Source organism: Mytilus edulis, chromosome 9, assembly GCF_963676685.1.
Source record: "Mytilus edulis chromosome 9, xbMytEdul2.2, whole genome shotgun sequence".
Lineage (NCBI taxonomy): Eukaryota > Metazoa > Mollusca > Bivalvia > Mytilida > Mytilidae > Mytilus > Mytilus edulis.
Window position 1 is genome coordinate 27,441,536 of NC_092352.1, and position 26,394 is coordinate 27,467,929.

A 26,394-nucleotide genomic window follows, 5' to 3' on the forward strand; every position below is an offset into this window, starting at 1 on the left:
CTATAAACATGTCCAATAGGGGCATGTATCCTTTATATGGAGGTCGTTGATTTTATTCAATGCATGGCATACGTAGCGATCATTTAAAAGTCAATGAATTGAATTTACATCAACAATTGTTAAGACTTGCATCAAGTCATGCAAGTTCGACGTTTCTCTCATTGGTATTTTTCAACGTTTAAAAATTAGGACTTGCTTCACTTTTGTTACTTTTGCTCCGCTTCAATTGAAAATGTATTCTCTGTTGTAAGGAAAACATTTCCAAGTTCAATGAAATACTTTAATATCTGTTAACAAAATACTTTTTCGTCTTATGTATTCATATGTGGTTTATGGGTCTTGCTTTGTTTTTTCGATGGCCATAAAAGCAAAACGAAATATGGCCACCAACATATAATAAAACCATAGGAGAGATGACAAATTTTGTCATATTCAAATAATATGAGGCAGGCATTACCTGAAAATGGGGACGAAGTCTGTATGAATTATTTTTTTGTAACTTAAATATTTGTTTAAAAAAAAAGAAACGGAAATACCGTAACGTTTCCGATTTTGGTTCTGTTGTTAGGGATTTAGTTGTGACGTTATTTAAATTATGACGTCATATGCAATGTAAACAAACAAACGCTATCATCAGGTAACGTTTTTTCAAGGAATTATTAAAAATGAAATTGGTATTGCGCGTTCCTTCCTATTTTATACTAGACTGATAAATATACATTTTACTCAAAGTTTCATACAAACGAGACCGGAAAAATTAAGTACATTGTACATTTCTGCGCAGGTCCGGTTTTTCAAAACACGACAAAAAAATTGAACGATTTTGAGTTCATTAGTACAATGAAAAATTCGGGAAATTTTCCCGTATTTTTTTTTTATTGAAATTTCTACTGTTATTGGGGACTCTGTCCCCATAATACAGCTCTTTATGGTGACCAGATGCAGTCATTTCACCTTTTCGAGTTTTCTCCTTTCACTTTGCAAACGTGAATTTGCGAAATCGAGAAATCGGGAAATCAAGAAATTGAGAAATTGAGAAATCGAGAAATCGGGAAATCTGGAAATCAAGAAATAGGGAAAGCGAAAACTCGAAATTTAGAAATCTTTTGTCCGTTTTCGTTTATTTGTCTTCGCGTTTTCGCGTTTTTGCTTTCTTGATTTCTCGATTTCTCGTTTTCCCGATTTTCCGATTTCTCGCTTTCTCGATTTCTCTATTTCTCTATTTCTCGATTTCTCAGTTTCTCTCTTTCTCGATTTCCTGATTTCGAGTGAAAGTGAAAGGAGACTTGAAACGCGAAAACGTGAAAAGGCGAAACTGGTACATCCGACCACCATAGATCCTTGTGTTTCCATAGGTTTTATGTGTCAATAAGGTTTCAGGACCTCTAACACTTGCATGTCAAAGATTTACCGATGACAGTGCGTCATTACGGGACAATTTCTACAGAAGTATAAATAGTTTTTTTTTTCTGAAAATAGGATTGACAATATTTTATTCATGTTCCAGACTATCATATTACAACAATGAATTATATTTCCGGATTGAAGAATAGGAAATTTGGACTGCCAGTAGCAACACAATTGTTTGATAGGGATCGAAATTTTGTCTTCAAACATGCTACCTACGGACCGCTTAGTTAGCTGTTGCAAGGTGTTTCGTTATGAACAGAATGAGTAAAAATCACCCATCATGGAAAATCGGAATTAATGACACTCTTATTATCACACAGCACAGCCAAAACACATCCCTTCAACATGGGTCCTACTGAGGGATAGGATATTTTAAAATTATTCATTGTTAACATGTTCGTGGCTTCTTATTTTTAAAATTCAACGACAGTCTAACGAAAATTAAACCAAATTTAGAGTTTTAGAAGATTTCGCAGATGAAACGCATGAATGAAATTATGATCATTAAGAGAACTTTTTTCTATTCGACATGAATTTGACTTTTATTACTTAAAATGTCTTTTTCTTCGTTTTTTCCCGTTGGTATTCCCGTTTGAATGGTTTTACACTAGTAATTTTTGGGGTCCTTTATAGATTGCTTTCGGTGTGAGCCAAGGCTCCGTGTTGAAGACCGTACTTTTACCTATAATGGTTTACTTTTATAAATTGTGACTTAGATGGAGAGTTGTCTCGTTGGCACTCATACAACATCTTCTTATATCGATGAAAAATTAATTCGAATTTTTATTTTAAAATACATTTTGTCGCGACACAATATATGATGAAAAAAAACCCATCAATTTTGGATTATATAACTGAAGTTAATTCAATACAAAATGCTATCAAGTGTGCATTTAAATTATGTGTTGTACCCGGAAGTCATTTAACATGCCATAAATATCGATAGCGTATTCATCTAACATCTCCTTCCTGTAAGTTGATTTTTCAATTTCTCTCATATTCTAAGTTAATTGGCACTATTTTTTTTAACAGAATAACAGACTATTTAATGAAAAACACAATGTTTAATCTACAATTTCACTATTTTGTAGTTCTAGTGTTAACTTTTTATAATAACCTCCGTTTTTTTGGGTTATTATATAGTATAATATCTATTTCTATTAAAAAAAAATATATCATATGAAGCAAATGATTAGTAGAGCCCTCTTCCAGTCCTAACGAGGAAAAGACGGGGTAGGGGGAGATTGATAAAAAGTATGAACTTAAAACCATTCATAATTTCTCAAAAAGTATAATACAATACGTGATTAGACACGTTTACGCCTTTTGTTTGAGACCTTTCAACATTGGGCTGTTTTTTCCTTCAAAGGTAAGATATGTGACCTTTAAAAATAGTGAATACATATCCATATATCATTATTACATCATTTAACTTTAAAAGAAGCATTATATGTATATGCATATACGACAAAGTAGGACATGGTATATATGAATGAACTACACTAACAGTTTTTTTTTTTAAATTATTGATTGTCGATCATTACATATCCTTGCAATTTTCCATATACATGTATGTTCAATTCTTCAAGTAGACACTTGAATAGTTTGCGATTTATTGATATAGTTATCAATATATGGTATAAATGTATTTTAAGACCTTTCTAGGTATTTTATAAAAAGAGTGATATACATTAACTGAAGTAGTGTCAGCTTGATTTGTAGTCTGTATCAGTCAATGATAAACGTTCAATGATTAATGTATGTAGAATTTTCAATAGAGAATAATAAATGTATTTAACATCTCAAAGAGTACTTTGGTTGGCTAATTGTATCGGTCAACTAAGGAATGTACTAAATCTATAACATGCATAAACATACACATACCCATGCATAGAAAAATATGATTTTTCATAAAGATTCCTTCATAGATATGTCTTTTAAATTTTCAGACGAAATGGAAAAAGCTTTTCTTAAGTATATCTACAGAAGGCATTGTAAATTTGACGAACATTCAGAAGTTGTAAATGAGATAGAAATAACTGTTCAAAGTATAGTGGATAAAGTTTTGGCTCGAGTTGCAAAGAAGACACCTGTTCTTGAGATTTCCAAAACCGTAAGTGGTGGAAGTTTCTATGAGCAAACAAAAGTTGGAGCCCCTGATGAATTTGATTACATGGTTATCGTCCCACTTTTATCTTTACCAGGAACAGTCAAATTGGAGGAAGGATGTACACCATGGTACAAGAAAATACACATCACAAGCGATGCAGATAAGTACAAAGACTATTTGGAGTCAGAGGATAAATTAAGCAATGAACTATTGACCAGAAAATTTTGGGGAAGTTTATTGGTTCAATGTCAAAATGAAGTCATTTCCGAAACGTTTAAGTATGGGACAATAAGAACAAAAGGATGCAAATCTCGTAAACTACTGTTAAAATACATAAAGCATGAAAGAGTGGAAACACTGGAAGTGAACTACGATGAAAATCAAGTTTCCGATAGCAAAGAACTAGTTCATTTACCTTACATGGAAATAGGAGTAGATCTAATGATTGCGATAGATTATCCAAACATCGCAGATGTCTTTTCGCAAGAAGGTTTTCCTTCAGAATGGAGTGATCTTGTTAGAGAAAAAGGATGTCAATTGGTTGCCAAAAGTTGCCAGTCATTAAATCCATGCTCCACCTGTTGGCATGTGTCCCTAGCTACCTCTGAATCAAGTCTAATGAGGGAAATGGATGCAAAACATAAAAAATGCTATCAAGTTTTAAAGTACCTTATGATAAGGGAGGTTTCGTTTTCCAGGAAAATGCGCAAATTTATCATCATACATGTTAAAAAATGCTTTTATGTTTCATGTTTATGGTAAAACAAATTGTTCAAAAGACGAACAATCATGTATTTATGCAGTGCTAGATTATATAGCATACAATTTCAGGCAAGGCAAAATGCCTTGCTTTTTGTCTAGAAACATTGATACATGGGGTCCAGTTTTAAAGTTTCCAGCATTAGCAACTAGATCCGGTAGGTACCCAAATACCTTTCTGGATGAAGGGACACTAGGCATTGAATGGTATGCTGTCTGTTGGCTTGAGTTATGGTGCAGGGTTGTTCTTAAAGTACAGAGTCTACTTCGAGAGGTAAAGACCCATGACGATCAGGCTATCCAAGAACAGTTTTATATGATGAAAGAATCAATGATGCTCCTAATTGAATGCTATTGTAAGCATACTAACTTTATTCAAATGCCGACAGATTCAAAAGACTGCAAAATGCCAACAAGCATATCAGAAACTGAAATGAATACACATTTTATTCGTTATTTCAAACGTTTACAGGAATTATTTGATGTCAAACTTGGTAATTTGGTTTCGGAAGAAATATATACTATTACGTCAAGCAACTAAAGAATTCTATTTATTTTTAGAATTTCAATTAATAAGAATACAAAGGGGAAAACAAGTTAAGAGTTGTCTCATTGCCACCCATACCACATCTTCTTATTTCTAAGTTATTAAATGTCATGATTGCTAGTCTTTCTTACAACAGTTATATATCACATGAAAAATAAACAGTATAATGAAAATTATACACCTAGTTAATATGATTTAAATGCATTGATTTAAGTGCTGGCTACTAGTTCGAAATATTTGATCACAACGTCTTCATGGTAATAGTCTGAATAAAGTCTTTTGCAATACAACTCTAATCTGAGAAAAATACACATGAACAAACTCCTCCGAATTATTTTCAGTAATATGAAAAATAGATTTACTCAATAGACGGGGTGTTTAATTCTTTAAAATAGTTAAAATCTATGAACTTGAAATACGAACACACATTTCCATAGTTAATATTTTGCATAATAATGGAACTAAGTTATGCAATAATGTTTGTAATATGATGTTCCTTTCGTCAGTTAGAACATCATCGAATAGATTGTATCCTTCTATAACGTAATTGGGACATTACTCATATCTTACCCAATATGATAGTCGTCTATGAATTTCATAAAGGCACAGTACGATATTGTCCGGAACTATTGTTATCTTACTCTTCACGTTACCAAAATAAGGTAGTCTTTAACAAATACGAACATAATATGCTTTTTTTTTTTTTTTAAAAAACGTCTGTTTTGAAGTACTTTAACACTATGAGGAACACTAGTTGTACAGAGTTTAATGAATGAATCAGATCTTTTTCTTGTAATGAGAATGATACTCGCCATACGTCTTCTATAACGTAATTGGGACATTACTCATATCTTACCCAATATGATAGTCGTCTATGAATTTCATGAAGGCACAGTACGATATTGTCCGGAACTACTGTTATCTTACTCTTCACGTTACCAAAATAAGGTAGTCTTTAACAAATACGAACATAATATGCTTTTTTTTTTAAAAAAAACGTCTGTTTTGAAGTACTTTAACACTACGAGGAACACTAGTTGTACAGAGTTTAATGAATGAATCAGATCTTTTTCTTGTAATGAGAATGATACTCGCCATACGTCTTCTATAACGTAATTGGGACATTACTCATATCTTACCCAATATGATAGTCGTCTATGAATTTCATGAAGGCACAGTACGATATTGTCCGGAACTACTGTTATCTTACTCTTCACGTTACCAAAATAAGGTAGTCTTTAACAAATACGAACATAATATGCTTTTTAAAAAAAAAAAAAAAAAACGTCTGTTTTGAAGTACTTTAACACTATGAGGAACACTAGTTGTACAGAGTTTAATGAATGAATCAGATCTTTTTCTTGTAATGAGAATGATACTCGCCATACGTCTTCTATAACGTAATTGGGACATTACTCGTATCTTACCCAATATGATAGTCGTCTATGAATTTCATGAAGGCACAGTACGATATTGTCCGGAACTACTGTTATCCTACTCTTCACGTTACCAAAATAAGGTAGTCTTTAACAACTACGAACAACACCTGGATAATCTATCGCAATCATTAGATCTACTCCTATTTCCATGTAAGGTAAATGAACTAGTTCTTTGCTATCGGAAACTTGATTTTCATCGTAGTTCACCTTGACACTACTTCAGTTAATGTATATCACTCTTTTTATAAAATACCTAGAAAGGTCTTAAAATACATTTATACCATATATTGATAACTATATCATGTGCGGGAATTTCTCGCTACATTGAAGACATGTTGGTGACCCTCTGCTGTTGTTTTTTATTTGGTCGGGTTGTTGTCTCTTTGACACATTCCCCATTTCCATTCTCAATTTTATAATATGCTTTTTTAAAAAAAACCCGTCTGTTTTGAAGTACTTTAACACTATGAGGAACACTAGTTGTACAGAGTTTAATGAATGAATCAGATCTTTTTCTTGTAATGAGAATGATACTCGCCATACGAAAGAACAATCTTCAAATGAGCCGAATTTTCTGCCAATCGGTACTAGCAGAATTCCTTGGCTGACAGAAGTCAATATAACATTAGTTGGTAGCCATATTGATGATCTATTTCTCATCAACCTCAAGTCTGCAACATCTGCCCATAACTTAGCTCGGAGGCAAATAAGATGGTCAACCTTTCCACGTGAGTCAGAAAAAACATGGACCATGAAGCAAACAGTCACTATCACGATATCGTGACAGAAAATAATTCTTAAATCTGTTGGTTGAAATAAGAGGTCCCTAACATGTATTTTCTTCCCAAGAAGTAAATAGTTCCTTCGAAAATCGGTTTTGTCTTATTCTTAGATGTGCAAAACCTGGGTATGATTGCCGACTTTCAAAAACTATGATTGGACGGTCTTCCTCAATAACAGAACTATCGTTTTTTTTTAACTTTTATTTGTTGCAGAATTGTCATCAAGTCATAGTCTCCATTGGGATATTTGAACCTTCACCTTGACCACTACTGCTAATATTGATATACACATATGATATTTTCGTACAATCATCTTAGACTTTATAAAGCTTTCTTGTGGCTTTTACACGATTCTCCGATCCAAGTATCGTGTAAAGTAATCGATAAATTTCCATTGAATAACGATAGAATTGAGTGCGGTCAATATTTTGTGACTTTAAAAACATACAAAAACATGTATAACATATCATAGAAATGTTATTTTACAATAAATGTATCCGTCATTCGAACTGATTTAGCACGAGCTCCAATGATGATTACTACGAGGTATAAATGCGGTGTTGACATGATACTATGAAAGAGGAACAGAAGATACCAGAGGGACAGTCCAACTCATATAAATCGAAAATAAACTGACAACTCCATGGCTAAAAATTAAAAAAAAAAAAACAACCAGACAGACCAACAATAGTACACATGACACAACATAGAAAACTAAAGAATAAGCAACACGAACTCCGCCAAAAACTAGGGGTGATCTCAGGTGCTCCGGAAGGGAAAACAGATCCTGCTCCACATGTGGCACCCGTCGTGTTGATTAAGTGATAACAAATCCCGTTAATAGTCTAATTCGGTAGGTCACACTCATGAAAGGGAAGAGATTGTAGTTACGACGTAAGGAACATATCCGATATCATTTGTTAAACGGTTATTCAATAACGGTCAACCAAATTTACAAAAGGATGATTTCAACTTCACCATTTGGAACTCTTGTTTTAATAGCTTCCCTGTGAGCAGCAACCCTCTATCAAGAAAGTCATGATATGAAATGCAAGCATGTCCTCAAAATTCCTTATCACTCAAACGTGTCTGATTTCACTTCTCCAAATTTGTTCAATAAAGGTTCTTCGCCAAAATGTATCCAACGTCTCAAAACTTTTCGCGCTAATATGTCCACAGCGACGTAAATAATATTTCACTATTGTCTACTCGTTGGATGTGTTTGATCTTTTGATTTTGTCATTTGATTAGGGACTTTCCGTTTTGAATTTTCCGCCGCGGAGTCTAGTCCGCACGGTTGCTTCTAACTGATTACTACCACTTCATTGAACATTGATGAATAATGTTTCATTGACAATCGTACCTTTGATAACTATTTAAACCACTGGGTCGATGCCACTGCTGGTTAACGTTTCGTCCCTGAGGATATAACCAGCCCAGTAGTTAACATTTCGGTGTTGACATGAATATCAATAATGTGGTTATTTTTATAAATTTCATGTTTACAAAACTTTGATTTTTCGAAAAAATAAGGATTTTCTTATTCCAGGCATATATTACCTTAGCGCGTCTGGCGTACTAGTATATAAAATTTAGTCCTGGTTTGTTTATATAGCCGTATTTGGCATTACTTTTTGGAATTTTGAATCCTCAATGCTCTTCAACTTTTTACTTGTTTGGCTTTATAAATATTTCGATATGAGAGTCACTGATGAGTCTTATGTAGACGAAACGTGCGTCTGGCGTACTAAATTATAATCCTGGTACCTTTGATAACTATCCAACTCTCCATATTTTGGTATTAACAGAAAATAATGGATTAAATGAATTTTACTTGCTAACAATTGTGTGGCAATTTTTTACATGCTTCTTTATGACAAAAGATTGATTGGTTGTTGAATGCTAAACGTCCAGTGGCAAATATTTCATGCATGTTTCGGGCAACATATGCAACAAAATAATTATTTTGGTGTTTTTAAGATATGAACCACACTGAGCTTAAACAAAAAGGAGTGAAATGAACCTCGGAGAAACGGACACAATAAGGTGTTCATAGAAATGACACGTGTTGGCGCCCTTTTGCAACTGGACATCTTTTTGCTGTTCAGTAAAATCGTATGGACACGTTTTTTTGGGGGGGGGGGGGGGGGGAATGCACACGTTTCTGAGTGTTGCATATATTTTGTATAGTAATAAAAACAACACGTAATAAATCTCATGCGTTGCGGCGCCTTGCTTGATAAACTTTCATCAGAAACGCTCAAAGCCAAATATTTAAAAGCCAAGGAGGTATAATAACCGAGACAGTTGAAGAGCTCTATCACCTAAATGAACTTAAAAAAAAAAGCCAAATCCATCTAAGATAAACTTTGCCTGAGGGAGTTTCCTTTTTTTTTCAACGGGCAATTTTAGACATTTTCATCAAATATCATGTCAGTACCAAAGTACTGACTACTCAGCTGAAGATACCATCGGGAATTAGTCCAACACCAATTAATAAGCTTTGAAATAGCTTTCATATATTAAGAACATACCCCGCAATCATTACGATATTCCATAGCTGGTATTTGCTTGATTCCCTTGTTACAATTAAACTATTACAGCTTGGTTAACCGTTATAGAATATCTGTATCACAGGTGACGACGAATATGACGAATATTGTCCACAAAAGTAACCTCCTGAATAAGACTTTATACCGGATTTGTACTTGTACAAATAACACGACGGATGCCACATGTTGACAAAGATCTGCATACTGTTTTGCAGAGTTCTGTCTTTAGTTTTCTATGTTGTGTTTAGTAGACTTCTATTCGAATTATGTCTTAGGGTCGTTTTTTTTTTTGCCATAGCCTTGTCATTTCATTTTCAACTTATGATTATCAATATGATATCTGCCGTCTCTTTTTTCTAGTAACTGCGCATACTCTTAGGTTAGTAGTGTATGTAGACGTTTGTAAAGTGTAAGTAAATTACTGATGTGCAAATACCGTAAAACGAATAAGAATAAAAAAAAAGGATAAAAATAAGAGATGTGTTTATGTGATGCTGTTTTATCACTGTCCAAGTTCAATGAAAATGAATGTTCACCGACATATTTAACTTTGTGTTCTGTATGTGCATGTCCCAATAAATGACTCTCCGATTCGGTAATGATGCCGTTGGTCATATTTATTCTCTTTCTGTGTGTTGTCATAAATTAGGCTGCCTTTTTCGTAAGAATTGTTTCAAATTTCGCATGTTGGGGTATTTGAAACTGACTGTATTGAATAGGTTGGTTAATTGTTGAAGGCTGTGCTGTTACTTTTTCTGCTTTTATCCACGTCAACTCTTGTTCTTGATGTTGTGGATAGTTGTCTCATCTGCATTCATACCGCTTCTTCTCATTTTTATATTAATTAGATATAAGAAGATGTGGTATGACTGACAATGAAACAACACTCTATCCATGTCACAATTTGTAAAAGTAAACCATTATAGGTCAAAGTATGCTCACACCGAACAGAAAACTATAAAGGGCACCAAAAAAGACTGGTGTAAAACCATTCGAACATGAAAACCAACAGTCTAATCTATATAAAAAACGAAAAGCCAGAAACACCTGATTTATAACTTTATTCATGATTTCGCGAATTCGATAAATTTTTATAAATATGACAAAAGAAGGGCTGGAAAATTAAATTTTGCATTAAGTTTTCCCCCTTTTTTTGTGTATACTGAAGACAGGGTGTCTATTTCTCCTTTTTACATCTGATAATGCTAAATCAAAATAATTTACAATTCTCCCGTCGTTGGAAAGAACGCAATATCTGAATAAGTAAACAAAACAAAATGAATCCGGATCGATATATGTTTGCGTACAATAATTGCTAATTGCATTTACAGATATGTAGATGAAAGTGAATGCTAACATTTTTCAAATGGTTGAACGTAAAAATAAAAAAGAGTATAAAGAGTTATTTCTATTTGGAATTAACTTTAAAAATGTGTACATACACGTCATTTGGAATCGTGAAGAAAACCAACTTCATTAGCAATCCCACAACATTTCCTTTCTCTTATACAGCTCTTAAAGAATAGAGGAAAAAGATAAAAGACACATATTTAAAAATGTCGCAACGAATATAACTAATAACTAATAAATATTGTGTTAAAATGACAATATGAATTCAGTGAAAGTTTTATGAAGTATGCTGTTCCATAATTTTGCCTATGATCATCGACAGTCCTTCACACATTGGTACAAACAGTAAACATTCCGACATAAACATCATGTAAATCCAAAACCGAAAGTCAATTACGCAAAAATATTTTACTCATCAAAATCAAAGGGCATTACTGCCACACCATTATATTTTAAGATTATCAATATGTTGATCAGATCTACAATTTGACAAAAAAAATGTAATTTTTGAGGCGGAGATATGAGGTATGCAGAAATGTAAGACAAAAATTCAAGAGATAAATCAGTTGATAGGCCGGTCAATATGCTAACATGCTACCACGAGAACAACGAGGTTGATGGTGAATTAAGAAAAGTCTCTAAATTATGAGTTGTCCTTTAAATACCAAGAATTTGTAATTGTATGAATTAGACGCAGTTATGAAGAAAACACACTTGTGCTGAATGTATTCGTTTTGTAATAAAATTGGTAATAACTAATATTAAAAAAAAAAACGTACATGGACAGGACACGTACATACATAAACGAATTACCACACCTTTTTGTTTTAAATAAGATGAAGTTGGAACCCAGAAAAACTAAAAGGTGAATTCGCGATTGCTCACAAAAAAATCTGTGTATTTAGAATCAAGTGAATGTGTGTACATTTATTTAACGAAGAAACATGCGCTGCCATAGAATGTTCTTCCTACCGCTTTTAGTTCGAAATGGATTGTCCACAGATGATAGGGATCTTGAGAAAAAATGACTTTGAGATACATATTATTTTTTCCCTTATGTAGATTATATATAGAGTCTTAGTATATTTGTGAAAACAAAGTAAAAATAAACACACAGGTTGGAATTATACTTTTCATTTAATTATATTATTTGTAACTTATCTTTTTTAGGACGACCAATTTGACTTATATTTTCTATCTTTATATTAAGAAATATAAAGACAGACACGAAATTCCGTCTCAAACGTCAAGTAAGAATTTTAAAACAATTACCTTTTTATCCGCGGAAGGAACATAAGTTAAAATTGGCGAGTGTTTCCTAGGGCTAGCTTTCTAGAATTTAGGGTGTTTCCTATAGAATCTGAGGAAATGCGATTTCCAATAATCCGCAGATCGATCTTTGTTTATTGATTTATAAAGATTTGCTAGCATTGCATATACAGTAGCTCTCCCCTTCCAATCTCCAAGAAAACAATTATTGCAGCACGTTTTAATTATGTCACTTATTTCTCTTTCTCGTAGAGAGATGTTGCCATCAGCATTATAACACACAAAGCGTAGAAGATGTGCATATATAACTGGCGGAATAGTGCAAACTATAAAATAAAAATCTGGTAATATTTCTTCAAGATTCAGTATTGACCATGGTATTATATAAAGCATGTCAACACAGTGAATTTTCATGCAGGTCATGAATGACAACTTTTGATCCCACTTTTTGGCAGCCACTTGTTCTAAATATTTCAGCATAACGCCTTCGTGAAAACCATCAGCAATTAACATTTTATCTTCTCTAGGTTCCGCAAGAATAATTTCTGTAATCTTGAGGGTGTATAAAGGCTTGTCCATTTTATAAAAGTATGAAGCTAGCAATAACCAGCCATTCATGGCGTCAACTTTGGTTCCAATAAGAAAATGAGCCATACATTGCTTGTAACTGGAGTACATCCTTTTGTTTTCTTTATGAAAAGAAATGCGTTGATTTTGTGGTAAAACTTGGTTTGCATAGCAAAAGAATAGTCTATATAAATCTTTAGTAAAATATGAAGGTTTATTATGTAAAAGTCTGAATAAAGCTTTGTGCACTATACTTCTACTCTGCTTCAAAGTACACCAAGACAAACTTGCTCGGACCACTTTAAGTAATATGAAAATAGATTTACTTCTTTCAATAAACGGTGTGTTTATTTCTTTAAAATCATTTAGAGCTGTGAAGCGTAACTTAGGTTTTTGGTAGAAAATGCTTTGCAATACCAATGGAAAAAGGTTACTAGTATGCAATGCAACTTCTACGAGTTTTCTTTCTACAGGAAGCAGTCCCTCGAATAGATTGTTTTCAACTATAAAGTAATGAGGACAATATCCGTACACAAACCAATACGTTAGACGACGCTGTATTTCATGAATGCACTGTACGAAATTTTCCGGTATCCAGAAATTGTTACCCAACTCTTCACTTAACCAAAATATAGCCGTCTTGATAAAGTAAGAGCACAATCGTGACTCACTTATAAAATCTTTTTTCAAGTGTTTACATATTTTGTAGCATAATACCTGTACATAGTTAAATGAATGAATCAGATCTCTTTCTTGTAATGAGAATGATATTCGCCATTCGAAAGAACAATCCTCAGTTGAGCCGAATTTGCTGCCAATCGGTACTAGCAAGATTCCTTGGCTGACAGAGTTCAATATAACATCAGCTGGTGGCCACATTGATGATCTATTTCTTATCAACCAAGACTCTGCAACATCTGGCCATAACATAGCACGGAAGCAAAATAAATGATCAACCGCACCCCGTGAGTCGGAAATACATGGACCATGAAGCATACAGTCATTATCTCGATATCGCAATACAAAATAATTCTTAAATCTATTGTTTGAAATAAGAGGTCCATAAAATGTATTTTCTCCCCATGAAGCAAATAGTTCCTTCGAAAATCGGTTTTGCCCTATTTTTAGGTGTGCAAAACCTGGATATGAATTCTGATTATTAAATAATAGGATGGGACTGTCTTCCTCAATGGTAGAACTATCGTGTTTTACTTTTATTTGCTCCAGAATTGTCATTAAGTCATAATCACCACCAGGAACATTTAAACCCTCACCTTGACTACCACTGCTTATATTTGTATACACCGGCGATATTTTAGTAGAATCATCTAAGACTTTATAAAATGTTCTGGTTGCTTTAACACGATACTCCGATCCAAATTCAATGATAAAGAATTCATAAATGTTTCTTGAATGGCGATACAATTGATTGAAGTCAAAAGTCTGTGACTCTAAAAACACAAAAAAAATCACTACGTATAATATATCATAACAATATATTTTTCATGTAAATAGTTTGATAAGTATAGATTATAACATGGCCTTTTCATATTGGCCCTGGTATCATCCTGAGACTCCCATATCGGCCTCGAGGCTTTAGCCGAGGTCCGATATGGGTCGGGGGATGATACCAGGGCCAATATGGAAAAGGCCATGTTATAATCTATTTATCACATATCTAAGTTCTGCAGAATAGAGACACAAAGTTCAACTATTACAATTTAATAAAACATAACAGGTAAAATTTTAAATTTTGTATCACAAAAGTGTCGTTTTAAAGGACGCAATGACGTGACGTCATTTGGAATCAGGGCACAATATCAATATCGTCTTTTTTGCACCGGGCAATTTTGAGGTTATTGCATATGCAAAACCCAACGTATTCGTAACAAATATGTGATAATAACAATTTGATGAATGATAAAAGGTCAATCTTAAACAGTTTATCACAAACGTGTCGTTAAGGAAGCAATGACGTCACGTCGTTTAGAATCAGGGCACAATATCAATATACTCTTTTTTACCCCGGTAAATTTTGAGGTTATTGCATATGCAAAACCCGACGTATTCGTAACAAATATGTGATAAATGTCAATATATATATAGTCTACAAAACATCACTTGTGCAGATGTATATATTGATAAAATAAATAGTAAAATAAGTAAACAGTTCAATCGATTTCATTCTTCCATTGGGACTTATCATGATAACTGAATTAATGTTGTTATGGGACGTTTTATTGTATAAATTTCAAAATTGTCATAGTTAAATTAGAATAGATTGATATGATTCATTTTACATCATAATCATACAGATGAAGGATATCTGTTATCCATAATATTTGACATTTGTTCATTTTATTATTTTTTGGTGATGTTGTACCCTTTTAGACTTTAAATATATTATATTTTGTAGTGTACTGTATCATAATTAAATGATCTATCGTTCCATAAGATTTATCATTGGCTATTATTCAATCATTATATATTTTGATAAATAAAAGTCCTAGCTACAGAAAATATAGCTCAAATATGATATTAAATTATTTAAGCTGAATTTTATCAATACAAATAATGTATGCTTTACGTTATACAAAACTCATACCTTTAATATCACGTTTAACATTTCCCAAGTCGTGACAAAGATCTTCAAATTGTTTCGGCAGGTTATTCAGAAATACATGAAAATAAGAAGTAGACTTTGATTTGAACGTTTTGTTCCTCACTTTCCCAGAAAAATTCTGTATTCTAGAAAAATAATTTTCTGCAGGCCAGTCTTCCTCTACATAGTACCGATTGAAAGGTCGATAACAGACATCACTTGCTCCCTTGATGAATTCTTCAAATGACATCTGAAATATATTATGTTGATAGATATTGCACACTATAATCTTAATAATTGATTAAACAAAGTACTAGTATCCTGTAATAAGCAAGCTCACATGCCCTGCGACAAAGTATAAGTGAAAAACCTAAAGTTACCAACCCAGCAGCAACAATTACTGTATTGAGCCAGTGTTAGTAAACTCCATTCGAATCATGAAAAAACCACCCGAAAGAACAGATAATATAATCAAAGGCTAATTTTGCCTGAGGAAATTGGAACCTTCTTTTTGTAACGATTACTTAGTTTGTCAACTGAAGACAACATAAAGACCGGACGAAAAAGTCGAAGAAATAAACAATATAACATCAGATAATACACAGAAAACTGAATATTCAATATTCAATTTACACGTCATACCAATAGCTGACCCAATGAAGGTTGAAGAGAAGGTAAACAGTACTAATTCAGTTGCAATGGGGATAAAATTCCACATTTCATAATTTCATTCTCAAGTCATTATCCTGTAGAATAGAATTGATGCTTTATAATGAGGTAAATTATGGAAATAGTAGTTAACCTATGTTCAAATTTTATAAAGCAAGTACCAAATCAAGAATATAGCAATTGTTTCCCTTGGTTTTGTTGATTGATAAAGTCTAACAATTGATGTTGCCGGTTTGTATAAACTTCCCCTTTTGAATTTGACCGAATTTGTTATAAAAAAATAATGAAATCAGGACAAGATTAAAACGGAGTTACAGAGAACCGAAACTTTCTTCTTATTTATCAGCATTTGAGAATAATAGACGATACTAAATTCATTAAAGTGCATAAAAATTTTATAAATGATATCTTAACATCATTGGATTTTTTTTTATTAACATCTACAAAAGCCTAATTATTATGAATGAGACATTTCAATTAATAAGACATTTTTTTTCTGGTTGTAGTAAATTGTTTGCGTGATATTCTTTTTTAAAATAGCTTTATTTCAAATGCAAGCTTATTTTGAATTGATCGATTACAGTTACACAAGAACAAAATGACATCAACACAAACAAATCCTGGAAATATTGATTACACGGAGTCTATGAAGTCAAATGTATAAGTATTAATTTGAGAAGTATAGTAAGTTAGGGTTAACTACATAAGAAAATGCCTGTACTAAGTCAGGAACTTGATAGTTGTTATCCATTCATTTGATGTGATTTTGCCATTTCATATGGACTTTTCGTTTTGAATTTTCCTACGAGTTAAGTATTTTTGTGATTTTACTTTTTAATGCAAACATTAAAGTAAAATTTATTTATTATTTTGTTTTCATATAAACACACTTTATTCTGAAAAACCGCTGTAAAAACAAATGGTACACAGAGGAACATAGATATTATACAATATAACAAAGGTACTTATGTTGGGGAAAAACAATACAATAGAAATACATGAATATGTTTACATGTTAAAAAGGTACAGGGTATATTAAATGGAAGACATCAACAATATCACCATCTTGACATAAAAAGCAGGTCCGATTTTCTCTTGGGATATTAAACCACCTCCCACATTCTTTTGGCTGTTTATGATTGACCATTCTGAATTTACAGAATGTAAACAAATCTTTGTCGCTTAGGACATTAAAATAAATCTCAATTGTTAACGATGGTTTTAAAGCGCTAAACCTCTCACTTTGATGACAGTCTCATCTAATTCCGTTATATTTACAATGATACGTGAACTAAACAGACATAATGAATAAAATAGTCAAAATATGGGTACAGCAGTAATCATCGTGTAACAATTTTAAAAGGAAGCTTGTTTTGAATTGATCGATTTAAGTTACATAAGAACAGAATGACTTCAACATAAACAAATCCTGGCAATATTGAAGATGTATATTTTTTTTATGGCATTTGCATGCATTGAGGGGGGTCGTAAAACTTCATTTAAATGTCGACAAAAATAGCTTAACATGCTTGTAGCTTTACATCGTTAAGGGATACAGTCAATCACGATTTGGAATCAGAATTTAGAATTTCATGTTACCACAAGGTTGGACGATGTCCTTTTAAAAAGAAGTATTAAAATTTAGGCTTTCTACTCAGAGAGAAAAGAAATATTGAATATAAACTTTACTACCTTAATATTGAATGGAATAATTCCAGTGTACTACTATGACTAGCAGGTGTAACATATAAATTTCTTTCAGGTCGGCCCTCCTCATGGAAAAGCTTTTCGTTTACAACCTTTGAGCCACAATCACGAGCAACGAACACTGTCATTATATTTATATTACAAGGGGCGTCAATTTCGTAAGTTGTATATACAAAGTTAGCTAATTTGTATGGGTAAGAGCGTGTTTAAACCATATTAGGTCATTGATGGACTGTGAAGTATTTCTATCCTTCAGACTATCTGATACTTAGAAAGTACATGATTATCTATATTTAGATATGAATATTTAATAGATGCCTGGAAATATGAACAACTCGTGTACATATTCACGTTCAGCACTTGACATCGCTAAAATAATTTTATTCTCTAAAGGCTAATGTAAAATATATATTAGACATTTCTATATCTATTCAATTTCAATATTTCTTATAAAATGATTATTGGAGGTCGTTGTAGGTCTTTTAAAAGTGAATAAAACAAATAGACCTATAGTTCGTTTACATCTACGTCATTTAGTCTCTGGTGGAGAGTTGTCTTATTGGCAATAGATACCACATGTTTTTTTTATACTAATAAATTCGTAGCCTCTTATACATCTATGAAATGTTAATATGTAAACAAATATATATAAATTGTTACGCTTTGCATCATATGAGGTGTAGCGGCATCAATAATAAATTTAAGTTAATAGAAATATTATAAAAAAGGATAATCAAAAACTTTCTTTGCCAAATTATAAACTAACTTCATTACAATAATTCAAAATACATTTTCTGAAAGAGAGCATAATATTTTACTTATAAACCGTAATCCTGAAAATTTGCGAAAGTGTCACACAACTATGCATAAAAGACAAAATGAAAAAAAATTCAGCATTATTTCTCACAATAATCCAATTGAATCTTTGGCAAAAAACTGGTTATCTTGTCTTGCAGTTGTCCAAAACAAAAAGTCAAAAAATGTGAATATAATCTATTGTTGGTAACACTTATTTGGACTTAAGAAGATAGTTATCTCACGCAACAAACACACCTCTTCTCCTTTTTATTCACATTTACATTAAGAATGAGAAGAGGGTGTTCTTAAAGATATTATATATGCCATACATTGGTTTAGAATATGCCAATTATTATCTGCGTAATAACCAAACTTAAACGGTTTCTATAACTCGACGTGACCAGTTTCAAAATTGTCTTTCATTTTAAAGCTCAAGATCAATATTGACATAGCTATACGATTATTCAGAAAGTGCACGTGTTTGTAGAAGAGACAACGCATTCCCATTTTAGATGATCCCCCTTAAATGAAACACTTAACTAATCTCTTCATCTTAAATAACATTTCATTGTCATGGGAGATTTTAATAAATCAACTTCTCAGTATATCTTTTGGGAAAATTAAAGTTCCTTATTTAAATTCATTTTACAAAAGTTGCGGCTTCCTGTTTTCGGAAATGACTTGATAAAATCTTAGATAGCAATGTCTGGTCTTGAAAGTTTGGCAGTTTCCTTTTACTATTTTATCTGTTATCATCAAGTTAGAGATACATATCACTAATTTTTGGTTTTCTATTTCGAATATTTTATGATACAATGTTAGTTTTTGCCTCGAGTTCTCAGTACAGTCATTAACCTTTGCCAGTTTCCTTATACAATCCGGTTTGTGATATTCCAAGAAAGTAATATTCAGATAAATGATTTAACTACATTAATAACATAAATTATATAAATTTTCATCCAAATCCCCCTCTTCATTTTGCTGCACTATTAGATAAAGGAAGATGCGGTATAAGTGACAATGAGACAACTCTGCATCCAAGTCACAATTTTATAAAATTGAATCATCATAAGTCAAGGTACGGTCTTCAACATAGAGCCATGGCTCACACCGAACCGAAAACTTAAAAGGGTATAAAGCTATTGAAAATATTCAAAATTCTGTAACCTACGATGATATATACATGTTTAGTGTTTACATTGTGCCACGTTTCAAGATTAATGCTAATATCATCCTGGATATAATGTCTAGAATGTCCAGAATAGTACAATAACAACGAAGGTATAGTGAAATACAACAAAAGCTACATCTAAACCTTGTGATATTCAAGTTTTCCTCTGAATGGGTATATGCAGTAGAATATGACCTTGTGTTTGATATAAAAAAAGTAAAATCACAAAAATATCAAACGCAGAGGAAAAGTCCCTAATCAAATGGCAAAATTTAAAGGTCAAACACAGCACATCAAACCACTGGATTAGAACTGGCGTATTCCTGATTTGGTACAGGTATTTTATTTATGTAGCAAATGGTGGATCAAACCTTGTTGTTGAAGTGTATGCTGTCACTGATGTGTAATAAAATGTGGCAATACAATCATTGCAGCTCAGTGATGATAACTGGCGTACAATATGACCAGCATCAATACAATCATTGAAGCTCAGTGGTGATAACTGGCGTACAATATGACAAACAGCAATACAATCATTGCAGCTCAGTGGTGATAACTGGCGTACAATATGACAAACAGCAATTCAATCATTGCAGCTCAGTGGTGATAACTGGAGTACAATATGACAAACAGCAATTCAATCATTGCAGCTCAGTGGTGATAACTGGAGTACAATATGACAAACAGCAATACAATCATTGCAGCTCAGTGGTGATAACTGGAGTACAATATGACAAACAGCAATACAATCATTGCAGCTCAGTGGTGATAACTGGCGTACAAAATGACAAACAGCAATACAATCATTGCAGCTCAGTGGTGATAACTGGATTACAATATGACAAACAGCAATACAATCATTGCAGCTCAGTGGTGATAACTGGAGTACAATATGACAAACAGCAATACAATCATTGCAGCCCAGTGGTGATAACTGGCGTACAATATGACAAACAGCAATACAATCATTGCAGCTCAGTGGTGATAACTGGCGTACAATATGACAAACAGCAATACAATCATTGCAGCTCAGTGGTGACAACTGGAGTACAATACGACAAACAGCAATACAATCATTGCAACTCAGTGGTGATAACTGGCGTACAATATGACAAACAGCAATACAATCATTGCAGCTCAGTGGTGATAACTGGCGTACAATACGACAAACAGCAATACAATCATTGCAGCTCAGTGCTGATAACTGGCGTACAATATGACAAACAGCAATACAATCATTGCAACTCAGTGGTGATAACTGGCGTACAATATAACAAACAGAAATATAATCATTACAGCTCAGTGGTGATAACTGGCGTACAATATGACAAACAGCAATACAATCATTGCAGCCCAGTGGTGATAACTGGCGTACAATATGACAAACAGCAATACAATCATTGTAGCTCAGTGGTGATAACTGGCGTACAATATGACAAACAGCAATACAATCATTGCAGCTCAGTGATGATAACTGGCGAATAATATGACAAACATCAATACAATCATTGCAGCTCAGTGGTGATAACTGGCGTACAAAATAACAAACAGCAATACAATCATTGTAGCTCAGTGGTGATAACTAGAGTACAATATGACAAACAGCAATACAATCATTGCAGCTCAGTGGTGATACCTGGAGTACAATATGACAAACAGCAATACAATCATTGCAGCTCAGTGGTGATAACTGGCGTACAATATGACAAACAGCAATACAATCATTGTAGCTCAGTGGTGATAACTGGCGTACAATATGACAAACAGCAATACAATCATTGCAGCTCAGTGATGATAACTGGCGAATAATATGACAAACATCAATACAATCATTGCAGCTCAGTGGTGATAACTGGCGTACAATATGACAAACAGCAATACAATCATTGCAGCTCAGTGGTGATAACTGGAGTACAATATGACAAACAGAAATACAATCATTGCAGCTCAGTGGTGATAACTGGAGTACAATATGACAAACAGCAATACAATCATTGCCGCTCAGTGATGATAACTGGCGAATAATATGACAAACAGCAATTCAATCATTGCAGCTCAGTGGTGATAACTGTCGTACAATATGACAAACAGCAAAACAATCATTGCAGCTCAGTGGTGATAACTGGAGTACAATATGACAAACAGCAATACAATCATTGCAGCTCAGTGGTGATAACTGGAGTACAATATGACAAACAGCAATACAATCATTGCAGCTCAGTGGTGATAACTGGCGTACAATATAACAAACAGCAATACAATCATTGCAGCTCAGTGGTGATAACTGGCGTACAATATGACAAACAGCAATACAATCATTGCAGCTCAGTGGTGATAACTGGCGTACAAAATGACAAACAGCAATACAATCATTGCAGCTCAGTGGTGATAACTGGCGTACAATATGACAAACAGCAATACAATCATTGTAGCTCAGTGGTGATAACTGGCGTACAATACGACAAACAGCAATACAATCATTGCAGCTCAGTGATGATAACTGGCGAATAATATGACAAACATCAATACAATCATTGCAGCTCAGTGGTGATAACTGGCGTACAATATGACAAACAGCAATACAATCATTGCAGCTCAGTGGTGATAACTGGAGTACAATATGACAAACAGAAATACAATCATTGCAGCTCAGTGGTGATAACTGGAGTACAATATGACAAACAGCAATACAATCATTGCCGCTCAGTGATGATAACTGGCGAATAATATGACAAACAGCAATTCAATCATTGCAGCTCAGTGGTGATAACTGTCGTACAATATGACAAACAGCAATACAATCATTGCAGCTCAGTGGTGATAACTGGAGTACAATATGACAAACAGCAATACAATCATTGCAGCTCAGTGGTGATAACTGGAGTACAATATGACAAACAGCAATACAATCATTGCAGCTCAGTGGTGATAACTGGCGTACAATATGACAAACAGCAATACAATCATTGCAGCTCAGTGGTGATAACTGGCGTACAATATGACAAACAGCAATACAATCATTGCAGCTCAGTGGTGATAACTGGCGTACAATATGACAAACAGCAATACAATCATTGCAGCTCAGTGCTGATAACTGGCGTACAATATGACAAACAGCAATACAATCATTGCAACTCAGTGGTGATAACTGGCGTACAATATAACAAACAGAAATATAATCATTACAGCTCAGTGGTGATAACTGGCGTACAATATGACAAACAGCAATACAATCATTGCAGCTCAGTGGTGATAACTGGCGTACAAAATGACAAACAGCAATACAATCATTGTAGCTCAGTGGTGATAACTGGCGTACAATATGACAAACAGCAATACAATCATTGCAGCTCAGTGGTGATAACTGGCGTACAATACGACAAACAGCAATACAATCATTGCAGCTCAGTGGTGATAACTGGCGTACAAAATGACAAACAGCAATACAATCATTGTAGCTCAGTGGTGATAACTGGCGTACAATATGACAAACAGCAATACAATCATTGCAGCTCAGTGGTGATAACTGGCGTACAATACGACAAACAGCAATTCAATCATTGCAGCTCAGTGGTGATAACTGGCGTACAAAATGACAAACAGCAATTCAATCATTGCAGCTCAGTGGTGATAACTGGCGTACAATATGACAAACAGCAATACAATCATTGTAGCTCAGTGGTGATAACTGGCGTACAATATGACAAACAGCAATACAATCATTGCAGCTCAGTGATGATAACTGGCGAATAATATGACAAACATCAATACAATCATTGCAGCTCAGTGGTGATAACTGGCGTACAATATGACAAACAGCAATACAATCATTGCAGCTCAGTGGTGATAACTGGAGTACAATATGACAAACAGAAATACAATCATTGCAGCTCAGTGGTGATAACTGGAGTACAATATGACAAACAGCAATACAATCATTGCCGCTCAGTGATGATAACTGGCGAATAATATGACAAACAGCAATTCAATCATTGCAGCTCAGTGGTGATAACTGTCGTACAATATGTCAAACAGCAATACAATCATTGCAGCTCAGTGGTGATAACTGGAGTACAATATGACAAACAGCAATACAATCATTTCAGCTCAGTGGTGATAACTGGAGTACAATATGACAAACAGCAATACAATCATTGCAGCTCAGTGGTGATAACTGGCGTACAATATAACAAACAGCAATACAATCATTGCAGCTCAGTGGTGATAACTGGCGTACAATATGACAAACAGCAATACAATCATTGCAGCTCAGTGGTGATAACTGGCGTACAAAATGACAAACAGCAATACAATCATTGCAGCTCAGTGGTGATAACTGGCGTACAATATGACAAACAGCAATACAATCATTGTAGCTCAGTGGTGATAACTGGCGTACAATACGACAAACAGCAATACAATCATTGCAGCTCAGTGATGATAACTGGCGAATAATATGACAAACATCAATACAATCATTGCAGCTCAGTGGTGATAACTGGCGTACAATATGACAAACAGCAATACAATCATTGCAGCTCAGTGGTGATAACTGGAGTACAATATGACAAACAGAAATACAATCATTGCAGCTCAGTGGTGATAACTGGAGTACAATATGACAAACAGCAATACAATCATTGCCGCTCAGTGATGATAACTGGCGAATAATATGACAAACAGCAATTCAATCATTGCAGCTCAGTGGTGATAACTGTCGTACAATATGACAAACAGCAATACAATCATTGCAGCTCAGTGGTGATAACTGGAGTACAATATGACAAACAGCAATACAATCATTGCAGCTCAGTGGTGATAACTGGAGTACAATATGACAAACAGCAATACAATCATTGCAGCTCAGTGGTGATATCTGGCGTACAATATGACAAACCGCAATACAATCATTGCAGCTCAGTGGTGATAACTGTCGTACAATATGACAAACAGTAATTCAATCATTGCAGCTCAGTGGTGATAACTGGCGTACAATATAACAAACAGCAATATAATCATTGCATTCAGTGGTGATAACTGGCGTACAATATGACAAACAGCAATACAATCATTGCAGCTCAGTGGTGATAACTGGCGTACAATATGACAAACAGCAATTCAATCATTGCAGCTCAGTGGTGATAACTAGAGTACAATATGACAAACAGCAATACAATCATTGCCGCTCAGTTATGATAACTGGCGAATAATATGACAAACAGCAATTCAATCATTGCAGCTCAGTGATGATAACTGTCGTACAATATGACAAACAGCAATACAATCATTGCAGCCCAGTGGTGATAACTGGCGTACAATATGACAAACATCAATTCAATCATTGCAGCTCAGTGGTGATAACTGGCGTACAATTAACAAACAGCAATACAATCATTGCAGCTCAGTGGTGATAACTGGCGTACAATATGACAAACAGCAATACAATCATTGCAGCTCAGTGGTGATAACTGGAGTACAATTAACAAACAGCAATACAATCATTGCAGCTCAGTGGTGATAACTGGCGTACAATATGACAAACAGCAATACAATCATTGCAGCTCAGTGGTGATAACTGGCGTACAATATGACAAACAGCAATACAATCATTGCAGCTCAGTGTTGATAACTGAAGTACAATATGACAAACAGCAATACAATCATTGCAGCTCAGTGGTGATAACTGGAGTACAATATAACAAACAGCAATACAATCATTGCAGCCAAGTGGTGATAACTGGCGTACAATATGACAAACAGCAATTCAATCATTGTAGCTCAGTGGTGATAACTGGAGTACAAAATGACAAACAGCAATACAATCATTGCAGCTCAGTGGTGATACCTGGAGTACAATATGACAAACAGCAATACAATCATTGCAGCTCAGTGGTGATAACTGGAGTACAATTAACAAACAGCAATACAATCATTGCAGCTCAGTGGTGATAACTGGCGTACAATATGACAAACAGCAATACAATCATTGCAGCTCAGTGGTGATAACTGGCGTACAATATGACAAACAGCAATTCAATCATTGCAGCTCAGTGGTGATAACTGTCGTACAATATGACAAAAGCAATACAATCATTGCAGCTCAGTGGTGATAACTGGAGTACAATATGACAAACAGCAATACAATCATTGCAACTCAGTGGTGATAACTGGCGTACAATATAACAAACAGCAATATAATCATTGCAGCTCAGTGGTGATAACTGGCGTACAATATGACAAACAGCAATACAATCATTGCAGCTCAGTGGTGATAACTGGAGTACAATATGACAAACAGCAATACAATCATTGCAGCTGAGTGGTGATAACTGGCGTACAAAATGACAAACAGCAATACAATCATAGCAGCTGAGTGGTGATAACTGGCGTACAATATGACAAACAGCAATACAATCATTGCAGCTCAGTGCTGATAACTGGCGTACAATATGATAAACAGCAATACAATCATTGCAGCTCAGTGATGATAACTGGCGAATAATATGACAAACATCAATACAATCATTGCAGCTCTGTGGTGATAACTGGCGTACAATATGACAAACATCAATACAATCATTGCAGCTCAGTGGTGATAACTGGAGTACAATATGACAAACAGCAATACAATCATTGCAGCTCAGTGGTGATAACTGGAGTAC

The 26,394-nt window shown here is 34.1% G+C and overlaps 2 protein-coding genes across 2 annotated transcripts; one reads left to right on the top strand and one right to left on the bottom strand.

Annotated features, from left to right (window-relative positions):
- The first annotated feature begins 2,121 nt into the window (after positions 1-2,121).
- LOC139487981 (cyclic GMP-AMP synthase-like) lies at positions 2,122-5,015 on the top strand. The gene is made up of 2 exons (XM_071273274.1): positions 2,122-2,381; positions 3,360-5,015. Exon 2 carries the CDS (start codon positions 3,365-3,367, stop codon positions 4,280-4,282), a length of 918 nt encoding a protein of 305 aa, XP_071129375.1. The 5' UTR covers positions 2,122-2,381; positions 3,360-3,364; the 3' UTR covers positions 4,283-5,015.
- A 5,630-nt stretch (positions 5,016-10,645) lies between these two features.
- On the bottom strand, positions 10,646-18,026 carry LOC139487976 (uncharacterized). The gene is made up of 3 exons (XM_071273266.1): positions 17,749-18,026; positions 15,391-15,637; positions 10,646-14,236 (listed from the first exon to the last, which is right to left on the bottom strand). Exons 2-3 carry the CDS (start codon positions 15,635-15,637, stop codon positions 12,282-12,284), a joined length of 2,202 nt encoding a protein of 733 aa, XP_071129367.1. The 5' UTR covers positions 17,749-18,026; the 3' UTR covers positions 10,646-12,281.
- Positions 18,027-26,394: the final 8,368 nt, after the last annotated feature.